Raw genomic sequence first — 12437 nt, 5'->3', positions numbered from 1 at the left:
GCGCCCGGCCAAGGAAGAGGAAATTTTGAGACAGAAGAGGAAGAGGCAATGTAACTGCGGAGGCAGAGGTTGGAGTGATGCCACCAGAAGTTGGATGAGGCAGGAAACAGATCCTCCCCATGAGCCTTAGGAGGGAGTGTGGCCCTGACAACAATTTGATTTTCTGGCCTCCAGAACTTGGAGGAAGTAAATTTTTGTTGTTTCGAGTCATCAACTTTGTGACAATTTATTACAAAAATCCCAGAAAACTAATCCCACTCAGTTTCCACATCTACGAAATTAAAGGTTGGGGTAGTATTAACAATAAGTCCTAGCCCAGATCTTTAATTTTAAGAAGGTTATTTCAGATATTTGGAAAATAAAGTAGCTTTAAGACTGTCACCCTATCTGACAACCTCACAGGATGCTGTTTGCCTAGGAAGCCCCTCAATATGTAAATGAGAAGTGTTCTACCCCCGACAGCCCCTTTACCAGGAATCACTGTGTTAGAGAGTTGGATGCGAAAGTGTCCTCCTAAAGGTGGACTTGTCCTCTGTAGTCTCTGTGTCGTCACCTGGACCAGTCCAGATCCTTCTTCTGTTCCTTCATTGGGCACAGAGCTAAGGCAGGTCAGAAACAAAGAATTAACCCCAGGACCATCAAGAAGTGCTAATCCACACAGAATATAGACCCATTTCAAAGACCAGGTCATCCCCCATGGTTCCAGGTTATGAGCTCAAACTCCCAAATATTGAGTGTCCCTCTTTTGTCACAGCAGAAAAAATGTAGTATAAATATTAGGATTGTTTCTGTTTTGTTTTATTTTATTTTATTTGAAAAAGGGTCTCTCCCTGTCACCCCAGCTAGAGTGCAGTGGCATCATCATAGCTCACTGCAGCCTCAAACTCCTGAGCTCAAGCAATCCTCCTGCCTCAGCTCCCCGAGTAGCTGGGACTACAGGAATGCGCCATGAAATCCAGCTAATTTTCTATTTCTTGTAGAGACAGGATCTCGTTCTTGCTCAGGCTGGACTCAAACTCCTGACTTCAAGTGATCCTCCTGCCTTAGCCTCCCAACGTGCTAGGATTATAGGCATGAGCCACCATGCCCAGTCTGATATTAGGATTCTTTAAGAGTGCTCTACCCTTCACCCTACAATGATCTTGGGAGCACAGGGATCCAGGGTCAGCTCTGGTTCTGAAACAGAATTGAACAAGAACTTGTTTTTGCTCGAAGCCCCATCTGCATATGCAAACAAAAAATCAGTGTACCCTGGTCCTCAGAGGCTTCTCGCCTGGTATACTTTAGCTGAAATGCAGCCACTCCAGCTAGCCAAGTTCTTATCTTGTTCCTGTGTGCAAACACACTGCCTGCCTAATCCTGTTTTTAATATGACAACTGGTTCCAGTAAATTGTGACACACCAGGAGATGGAACACTGCTCAGTCATTGCTATGGTCTAAAGGTTTGTGTAGCCCCATAAATTATACATTGAAATCCTAACTCCCGAGGTGATGGCATTAGGAGGTGGGGGTTATGGGTGGAGGGTGATTAGGTCTTGAGGGTGGAGGCTTCATGAATGGGATTAGTGCCCTTTATAAAATAGGCCCCGAACAGACCCTCCTCCCTTTCACCATGTGAGGACACAGTGAGAAGGTGGCAACTATGAACCAGCAAGCAGGCCCTCGCCAAACACCACATCTGCCAGGGCCCTGATCTTGGACTTCCCAGCCTCCAGAACTATGAGAAATAAATTTCTGCTATTTATAAACTACCCAGTGTATGCTATTTTGTTATAGCAGCCCAAATAGATCAAGACAACAGCCATTAAAATAATTTTAGAAAGATGTTTAATGATACGGGGAAATATTCAATCCATGCCGTTAGATGAAAAGGGCGTGTTACAAATGTAGTATGTAATGTGTGGTCCCAATTTGAGGCTTAAAAAGTAAATATATACATGCATACGCATATATGTATACAAAAAGTGCTTAAGAAAAGGGCTGCTAGAATATAAACCTAACATTTTAATAGAAGTTATCTCTCGGCGGAGGGATTATGAGTGACATTTATCCTCTTCTGTGTGTTTTTCTGTATTTTCCAAATTTCAACAATGGACGTATATAATTTCCATCAACAATATTTAAGTACTGCGTGCTGATAAGCATACTTAACAAACATACAGAAATCGACAGACGGGCGCTGCCTGGGTTGGGGTGTGCATCTAGGAGAACCTAGTCTGAAGGTTGCCCCATCTTGCTTAGGCCAGAGGCTTCCAGAAGGAGCTAAGGGCCATGAGGAGACCCAGAAAGGAAGGCTGTCAGAATCACTCCAAGTGTGAGTCTGAGTAACCTAAATTAGCCTCTATCATTTCAGAGTCAATAACTTTGGCACTGAGAGCCTGCCAATATGGTATATCCTAAATGGTATATGGCTATGTGGGCATATCCTGTTGCTCCTAGGCTACAAACCTATATGGGATGTTACTGTACTAAATACCGCAGGCCATGTAACACAATTGTACACATTTGTGTACCTAAACATATCCAGACATAGAAAAGGTACAGTAAAAATATGGTAGGATAATCTTATAGGCAAATATTATAATTCAGTCCATTATTGACAGAAATATTGCTATGTGGTGCATGACTTTAGATAGATACATACACACATATACAGTGTATATATATATATATATATATATACACATGCACACACATATATATACATATACATATATAAAGGGCAGAATATCTCAATTCTTCCCATCCTACTGGGGTTTAAGTGAAAAATTAAAAGGACAGATTAGAGCATACACGTGATCCAGGAGCTTGGAGGAGCCTGATCCTTGGTTACTGCTTTGTAAACTGTGGCTGGAAATGTTTTAGTGCAGAGAAGCAATGCTTGTGGGGCTCTAGTGCCATCTGGTGGTAAGTTCTTAGAAATAGCTATTTATGTTCCTTAGAAGAATTCATTTCACTTGAAAGGATTTCAACAAAATTAATATATGGTGGATGGAATGAAGAGAGAAAACAGAAAACAGTGGTAATGTGACCCTCTGAAGAGCAATACAACTGTTTTTAAACAAATTCACTAGAAATCAGTTCTCAAAGTGTAGTCCCCAGTCCAGCAGAATCAGTGTCACCAGGAAACTCATTAAAAATGCAAATTCTCAGGCCCTGCCTCAAACCTAGAGAATTAGAGACTCTGAGGGTAGGGACCAGCAATTCGTGTTTTAACAAGACCTCCAGGTGAGTCTGACACTGCGTTCTCAAGACTGAGAACATTGCTTTAAGCGATAGACAGATAGCTTTGTCTTGGTCCCCCAAGGCCACCAGGAACCCTAAGGAGGAACGGCAAAACCACTCCTTACCGTGCAGTGATGAGCGGGAGCTCCGTGCCACACCCGGCCAGCCAGGAGGCCACGCTGTAGACTGGAGGGGACCCTGCCACAGAGACAGATTCCACCAGATTCCCGCCTGGGCGAGCTGTTCCGGAATCAGCTTGAGAAACTAGAGGCCAACGATTCAATTATTATCAAGCAATTCAAGATGAGAGACTTGCTGTGTGGAAAATCCCAATTAAAGATGCTGAGCTATTCAAATCTCAGGACACACTTAGAGCACAGATTCCTACCTACTTGTTGCCATAAAGAGCAAAGGGAGGGGAGGCAGGAGGACCCGCTATCCAGTTCATTACCAAAAAGAAAGTGCAAGGTCATGATTTAAGGAGACAAAGACTGATTCCACGGCAAAGTTCAGTAAGCCCCCAGCCAGCCAAATGTCACTCCCTAGCTCTTGGGGGCACCCCTACACAGATAATGTAGAGCAGTGTAGACTGCCATGCTTTCCTCCTTTTCTTCCCACAGCCCCTAGCAACTCTAGGAATGTTCAGCTGATCCTTCTTAGGAACAGAAACACATGAGGCACATAGCGCGGGCACATGTGTGGAGTCAGCACATGTGCACAAAGAGTGTGAGCTTTAAGAGAGACCACTGCTCAAATCCTAAGTTTTCCACTTCTGTTGGGAACCCACTCAGCTAATCCACATAAGCTCCCTAAGACTCAGTTTTCTTATTTGTAAAGTGGGAATTATGACATGCATGATAGATAGCAATCTGCATGGCAAGGAAAATTTGGTGAGACTGCAGATTTAAAATGACCAGCACAATATATTTTAATGTCCTTTTTCTCTCCTGTTAAGCACTGAGTAAAAGACAGCTTTTTCACTAAGACTAGTTACAACTGAGATTGTAAAGAGTTCAAGGGCAACATCTTTGTCTTATTCATCTTTGCATGCCCGATGCTTAGCACAACACTAGGCACAAAGTAGGTGCTCAATAAATGATCACTTGCTCAGCTGGGTAGGGAGTCACTGAAGGTTCTGCGCAGATGTCAATGATTATTGGATTCTGAACTCCCCCACATCCCAGCTGTGTGAATTGGGGTAAGATAATCCCTTTTAGCCTTGGTTTCCTCCTCCATTGAATGGGAATAATAGGACCATCTCTTATGGGTTTCTGAGAAGTAAATGAGAAATAAATGGAAGCTACCATTATCTCCTGGTAGTGACAGATAAAAAGAACTAGATAAAAAGAACTTTCATAGAGGACATTAGGTGGGGGAATGTAATCAAATATAAAATTAATCAGATAAATGATACACAATTAACTATAAATATTGAGCCCAATTGCGTAGTTTACATTGTCATTAAATAATCCTCAGAACAAAGCAGGTGCGGCAAGGTGACATGACGAGGTAGGAAGCAGACCATTTCACCCAAGCCACACCAGTCTTCTCTCCTGTCTCCACCCTCTCCCTTCCTGCTCCCTCCTCGCCTCACCCCCTATGATCCCAGACACACAGAGCTTTTGATGACAAAGCGGTAGGGTCCATGAGAAACAGCTCTGGCTCCTTGTCTTCAAGGATTTGGAGGGGCAGGGTGGCATCAAAAGGAGAGAAAAGAGAAAGTGAACAGCACCCATGATGTAGTCCTGAGTTTTCCAACCAGTGGGTGCAAGATTATGATATATTGATAACCTCAGCTTTCTGGGAATGTGGCAGCACTTGGGATCACCAAAGGGCCCCCGCCTGTGGTCTCAGGTACTGACACATTCAGGCAGTCATCACCCCAGCATGCCATTTGAAGTGTCCTTTCCTACGTGTGCCAGGACATGGACAGGGTTTGGATGCCAGATGCCCCCCAAATACTTAAACCACTGCAACAGTTTAGAGGTGGAATTTTGATGATTACCAAAGATGATGCAATTTCAGGGCAATAAAGAGTCTTCTTGCCTCCCACCCCCAAGTTCCCCTGCCCTCAGCTCTGCAATTTTTAGGCACAAGGCTGAACAGTTACACATTTTCTATATCAAAATGTAAATGACTGTATCATCGTGTTCTCCTTGGAGAGAGAAAGAAACTATTAAAATAATAATAATAAAAAAAAACAGGATAGCTGAGCCCCAAAGTCACAAGGAATTTGACAGAAAGGTAAATGTGAGCAAAAGTTGGAAGCCTGGAGGGGCTGAGAGCAAACCGCACCACTCTGCCTCAGCCGTGCATGCACATCATGCATGGCCAACCTTGGCAGGACCCCTGAGGAAGACTTTGTCCCTAAGACTAGTGAGCAACACAGCCAGGTGAGACCGCTGTGCCCAGGACAGGTCAAGGGAGACTTCGGGAGGAAGGGGCCAGGCCTGAGCTCTGATAATGAGGGGAGGAGTGAGGATAGACAGGAGGGACACGGGCACTCTCTGGAGGATATGGTGACCCTCCAATCTCACTGAGCCTCTCTTGATGGTCGTAAATCAGACCTTCAGCCCATTTATGGGGCCGGATGTTGCTGTATTCCTCCTAGCCCTCGGTGTGACAGATGTTAACTCATGGAGAGCTGGGGAAATCCTGTTGGCCTAACAGTAACGATAGTAAACATAATTGCTTATATTTGGTAAGCACCTACCCTGGTCAGTGCTTTATATTAAACTTTGGTTAATCTTCACAGTAATCCAATGAAGGCGGGTCTTTATTACACCATTTTACTGATGAGGAAACCAAGGCTTCCCAGCAAGACAGTGATAACATTAGGGTAAGAGCACAGGCACCAGCAGCAAGAGCAATCATTGCAGTAAATGGGGGAGAAAAAAGGACTAACTAGAGAGCCACAGAAGCAAAGGCACGCAATCCCAACCCCCTCTGCTTTCTAGAACCAAGGCAGGCAAGATGGAGAATCACCTGTTCCCTCCCCATTAAAAGAACAGTGGCCCCTACCAGGAAAGTTTGAGTAGGCATTTGACAGGCCCATGGAGGAGAGCAGATTTGATGATCACCTGTTACGTTTGTGTCTGCAATAATAATTTCATCCACAAAGAGCAGGCCCGTCTCCTGAGCCTGAGGCAGAAGTTCAATCTGATGAACCAGCACCGGGGAGTTTGCGAGAGGAGGCTGGACATCCCCGGAACGACGCACACACGTCTCCCAGAGGTCAGTGCAAGTGAAGTCCCAGCTGGAAGACAGTGCAGGGTGGAGCTGGGCCTCTCAGCGAGCACCTGCAGCCCTCTCCTGTCTCAGCCCTCCTTCCCAAACCTGGGGGCCTGAGGGCTCTGCAGCCAGGAGAGAGACCCCATGAACCCCTGCACCCAAGCAGTCCTGGGTGCCACGGTTACAAACATCCCACCTAAGATGGACTCAGCTCAGCCTTTGATAAAACACCAGCAAGTCACATTTTAAGTCAAGCATTCATTCATGACACTCAATGTCAGCAGCCTTTTCAAATTACAATTTGATTGTGTGTCTTAAGCAGATTATATGTTGGGCTCTAACCACAGAGAAGATTGATACTCCTAGACATTATCAGACTCATTTAGATTTAAAACCACTTATAAGACCCGTAAGAAATATGTGGGAAGAACACTGAATCAAAGGAACAAGATGCCTAATCTTATTGCACAGTCACTGACCAAATGAATTTTGGTGAATCACAAATTCTTGGGGCCCTGATTTTCCTCAAGAATGTTCTCTAAGGGTGTGGTCCCCAAGCTCTGGGCTGCAGCCCAGCACCCATCTGTGGCCCACCAGGAGCCAGGCTGCACAGCAGGAGGCAAGTGGTGAGTGAGCAAAGCACCATCTGCAACCCGCAGCCGCTCCCCATCACTTGCATCACCGCCAGAGCCCCAGTCTCTCCCCCCAACCCCCATCAGATCAGCAGGGGAATCAGACCCTCACAGGAGCACAAATCCCACTGCAAATTGCACATGTAAAGGATCCAGGCTGCACACTCCCCGTGAGAATCCAACTCCTGATGCCTGATGATCTGAGGTGGAGCCAAGATGGCGACCCCCACCAACCCCATTCTTGGAAAAACTATCTTCCACGAAACTGGTCCCTGGTGTCCAAAAGGTTGGGGACCACTGCTCTAAGGTCTCTCCCAAATATGACATTCTATGATTCTATCTCTCTGAGAAATGTCAGACTCCTTCCAGGAAGTAGTATATTCTTAACAACTAACCGCTCTTGAGTCAAACTTCTTTATCAACTAAAATATGTCCAAAGCCTCGAGTTAGGATCTGAGGCCGAAATACAGGACTGTTAGTAAGTACTTCAGGTGAGCCACTGTCCCCAAGAGAGCTAATCCTCTCAGCTGGCAGAATTCCTACCCGATTAGTTACCTCTGGGGACTCGTCCTCCTGAGAGTCCAATCACAGGTGATGTTCTTCTGTGCCATGTTGTGAAAGCCGGTTGTGAAGGACACCGTCATCTTCAGGATCTTATTCATGTGGCCTTTGTATGCAAGACACAGCTGTGGACACCAAATAAGTCCTTCAGTTCTATTAATATTAGTGCAAGAAGCAGCCACTCGAACAATATGTAATGAGGAGTCCACACCCCTGGAACCTTGCCACATGCTACAAAAGACAGTCAGTCCCGTTCCTGACCTGCCAGAGCTTACCCAGTCTAGCCAGAGAGACAAATAATTTGGAGTAAATCATTATTTACTTCCCTCAATACAGCTGGGAGGAAATGCAACAAATACTCTTTCTGAGGCCGAAAAAAAATGTTATTCAACAATTTTTAAATGCCTAGCACTGTGCTTGGCAGTGAGGATTATAGAGAAAACCTCTGGTCTAACCCAATTACCTGTGCAGCCTTGAGCAAATCACTCAACCTCTCTGACTCTCAGTCCTTCAACTCTAACTCCCCAGAATCCTTGGTTTCTAACTCAGTTAGGTGCAAAGTTGTTTGGCACAAAAATAATTTAGAACAGGAGTTTTCAACCTCAGCACTATTGACAAGGCTTGATAATTCTTCGTTGTGCTTTGTAGGATGTTTAGCAGCATCCCTGGCCTCTACCCACGAGATGCCAATAGCACTTCCCCATCTGTGACAACCAAACATGCTTCCATACATTGCCAACTTTCCCTTGAGGGGCAAAATCACCCCGTTGGCTGCCCCTGAAGTAGAGGAGAGGCTGAAGATGGGAGGGGACCTTGGCCTGAACCATCTAGCCCCGACTCCCACTGCAGCCAGACTAGGAAAGGACTCAAAACTACTGCCATGAGCTCTGTCACCCAAGCAAAACTCACTCTGGGTCCCAGTGGGCAAATAAGCTGCACTTCTTTCACAAAGAACAGTAGAGCTATTGAAGCAAAGGATATAGAGGTTTTCAAGAAATGTGTCCATCAACTTAATCCATCAATAATAAAAATAACAAGAGTAACAATAACTAGCCTTCACTGAGTTCTTACCTCTGCACAAGCACTTTATTAGATGATCTCATTTAATCTTCACCACTGTCCTGAGAGGTAGACCACATTTTTACCCATTTTACAGATACGTAAACTAAGGCATAATGTACTTAAGTAAGACATCGAGGGTAAACAGGGTATAGAGTCAGGATTCAAAACCAGATAGGCTGACTACAGAGTCTACAGTCTTAGAGATCGAAGAAAATATTGGAACAAATAAAAACTCCCATAGGTCTCACGGCTAATACAAAGGCATTTCTAGGTAACAATGCATAAGCAGGGGCCAGCGGTGTCCACACCTGAAGCAGCAGTTAAGAGACCTAGATCCTCAGCCCAAAATGCCTTGGGCCAATCCCAGCAATCACGTCTTTGTGCTTCTGTTTATTCAGTCTCAAACCCAGAGAATAATACCAACCCTTCCCTACCCACCTGGCCTGGAAACACGAGGGCTGCTACTCACATGTGTATACTGATCTAGCCGATAGCCCTTCTGGGCAGCCGGGGGCATCAGGACAAGGTGCCGAGGCTGACAGAGGCTGAACCTGCCACAGAAAGGCTCTGACCCACTGGTGAGCTCCCCATCAGAGCTGGAAACTTCTGGGCCTGGATGCAATTCAGATAAAACAAAAAGACAGGCGTGGATGTTAAACAAGACAGAGCTTCCCAGCATGTGTGCAGGGAATGGGTTGTGGGTTCACCACGGGAGAGCTGGGCAGGGCTCGGGTGGCTAGCACCCCCAGCTTGAAGGCTCCAGCTATGAGAAACCCATTCTGTGTGCTCTAGAGCATCAAAAATCTATTCCCATCGTCTCTGTGCACCAGGACGTGAAAAACTATTGAGAAGGAAAAAGACAAGGATTGTCAACTAGAATTTAGTTCTTATTAGTTTAAAAAACACACCCTCGCATTTTAAGAATTTAAGACTACTTTCTTCTGTAATAATTCCTTTAGATGCAATTTGAATTAAGTAAGATTTATACAGTTTTACTGTTTCTGTTTCTCACCTATATCCTTAACCTTTGCCAGTGTGTGGCAGGGGCAGTCTCTGGGCAGTGCTTCTCTCCACTACCAGCTCAGAAGGAAAGGCTTCTCTTGCTAGTGACACCAACACCAAGCATCTCCCTCTCAAGCGTGTGGCCACTCCCTTGGCCACTCAGGATCCAAGTTCAGTTTTCCTATTTCTATTTGACTCTGTTAGCACCTTGGAGAGGACATGAAGATTGTTCCCATTTTATGGAAACAAAGAAGACAATGATGGAAAAAAGGACCAGAATTTGTCAACGGGGGTACAGCACCTTGTTCAAATCCAAGCCGCAGTAGGATCTTAGCCGAAAAGGGTTCCAGTTTGCATTTCACTGAAAGTAACTCCTCAATGGTTGTTTGAATCTGTTAAAAAGAAAAAAGGTTCAGGAGTTCATATCATGGGTATAATGACCACCCCAAGCTCCTCCCCAGCCACATTATTTGAAGAGATTTCCCACCTGATGGGCTGTAGCATTTGCAGGGATTGGCTGACTAGAAACATTGTCCCAAGTAAGGAGAAAGTTTCCACTGCCTGACACATTCAGCATCTAAAAAGTCAAGAGAGACAAGACTAAACGGTGGTGCTAGTTAAGCCAGAGAATCTATGTAGGAACACAGGGCATATTCCCTAAGCTTGCTGGGTTTTTTTTTTTTTTCAATTTTAATTTCAACTTTTTAAATGCACTACCAGCCATCTAGAAAGCTCTGAAAAATGCAGTGTCATCACCTATTGAGAACTTCTCTTGGAATAATATACATCTGTCTCCCTATTTATTCGTGAACGTTTTCTTAGAATATGGGACGTAGAGGGTGCCATTGAAGGATGGTCCTTTGGCCCTTCTCACCAATTGCTTTCTGCCAAGGGTAGCCTGGTAGGCAAACGCAGCCAAATAGCATGCTGCCCTCTCTCAGAGGTTTGGCTTCCAACACATTCCCTGCGGAGCACATTACACTTTTGCTGTGGAGTAAGATCTATGTAGCTTTTAATCTCCTGCATCACTTGTTATTTTCTACTTTGTCCTAAGGTTATTTGTGTACATGTTTTACTATTAGACTGTAAGCTTTAGAGGGAAGAGTTCATATTGATTTATCTTTGTACACCAAATAGTGAACAACAAAAAGTACATCAAAATTGTTTAACGAAAATATGGGGCACAACTAAGAGACCCAAAGGACATGACCTTCACAAAGTAGATTTAGAAAATGCGGCATATAGGGAAATAGGACCTGAATAGATAAAAAACTATGGAGTTTTATGTGCATGTGTGTGTGTGTGTGTGTGTGTGTGTGTGTGTGTATGTGTGTGTGTGTGTGTTTAAAGGGCTTTATGTCTACTCTGGGGAATGAGTTTTCAAAAGAAGACTTACTTGGAACTTAAATTCCTAAAACTCAGTCAATGAGGAATGTAATCTCAATAAGACTGAATTTCTGAAAAACATCGTCACCAACTCTGTCAGATCGACATCCTGTTTCTTTGGCAGCAGAGTGATAATTACAACCCAGGTCCCTGACTCCCAGCATAATGGTCCTTCAGCAAAGCAAGACTTTAGTCTTCTAGAGGTCAGCTTCACGGGACTGGGAAGAGACGCAGACCTGTATTTCTGGAAGCCTCTGGGCTCGGGCTCGGATCTGGTGCTTCTCCCGGAGGTAAGTGGCGACCACGTCAGGATTCAGCCAGGTGTTGTGAATCTGGACACCAATTCTCATCCCCCTGCTGGGGGCTATCCCATGATGCTCTGCTTCCAGGTAGTACTTGGCTCCACCCAACAGCTCCAACTTGGGCGTCTTCTGTTGCCAGATCCCTTCACCCCCATTCTGCTCCCAGGAGTCAAACCAGTCCGCGGTGCCCATCCCGATGGAGGCCACTTTCACCTGTGCCCCAATAAGCATATCAGGATCAACACTGGGAGGCTTCAGGCATCTCTTTCCTGAACACTAAGTGTCTGAACAGCTGCTAACAAGAGATTTTTGAACTGGTCTTCCTTTTCCAACAAGTTAGTCTAGTGCTCTTGGTCCTGTGGTTGTTTCTCTCTCCCTCCCTTTCTCTCTCTCTCTCTCTCTCCTTCTCTCTCTCTTTCTCTTTCTCAATTGCCTAGTACTCAGATGAGGCTAGATGCACCATGTTTACAGCAGGAACAGCCAGCCTAAAACCCTAGGTTTACATGGTGCTGTGGAGAAAGTAACGTAAGCCCTTGAGAGATCTGGAATGGCTTGACTACCTCCAAATCTGTGACACTTCTCTAACCAACTAGCAAACAAATTTCAAAGAAGCATGTTAATAATTCCGGAAAAAATATTGTCATTCTTTGTCAATGGCACAAGTGAATTTTGGCTGCTTATTAAAGGCACCTTTACCTTTACTTATCCGTCAAAGTTGATGGCAAGAGTCCTACATAAAGCTGGCTATATCTCTACCCAAAATGAGTGGAAAAAGCATAAGTTTTGGAGTCAGACAACTCTGTCTTTGAATCCTGAATCTCCCTCTTACTATCCAAGTGGATTGGTCATATAATCCTTCTAAGCCTCAATTTCCTCATCTGGAAAAGATATATATAATATATATATATATATACAGACGCATGGTAAAGATTAGCGACAAAGTATACAAAAGATGTAGCATAACTCCTGTCTTAAAGTAAATGCCCGATAAACAGTAGGTGCCATCACATTCAGCCAAATTCTTTTTCAACAATT

General features: G+C 44.7%; 1 protein-coding gene across 1 annotated transcript in view; it reads right to left on the bottom strand.

The window, feature by feature from the left end:
• PKHD1 (polycystic kidney and hepatic disease 1 (autosomal recessive)) overlaps window positions 1-12437 on the bottom strand; it is a 535504-nt gene that overhangs the window by 495627 nt on the left and 27440 nt on the right. Inside the window, 8 exon segments of the mRNA XM_012648551.1 lie at window positions 472-599; window positions 3352-3490; window positions 6307-6482; window positions 7645-7775; window positions 9182-9324; window positions 10016-10106; window positions 10202-10291; window positions 11337-11615. Coding sequence (XP_012504005.1) covers window positions 472-599; window positions 3352-3490; window positions 6307-6482; window positions 7645-7775; window positions 9182-9324; window positions 10016-10106; window positions 10202-10291; window positions 11337-11615 — 1177 coding nt within the window.

The sequence above is a fragment of the Propithecus coquereli genome, unplaced genomic scaffold, assembly GCF_000956105.1.
Source record: "Propithecus coquereli isolate 6110/MARCELLA unplaced genomic scaffold, Pcoq_1.0 Scaffold29, whole genome shotgun sequence".
Classification (NCBI taxonomy): domain Eukaryota; kingdom Metazoa; phylum Chordata; class Mammalia; order Primates; family Indriidae; genus Propithecus; species Propithecus coquereli.
This window is presented reverse-complemented; position numbering and strand designations above follow the sequence as displayed.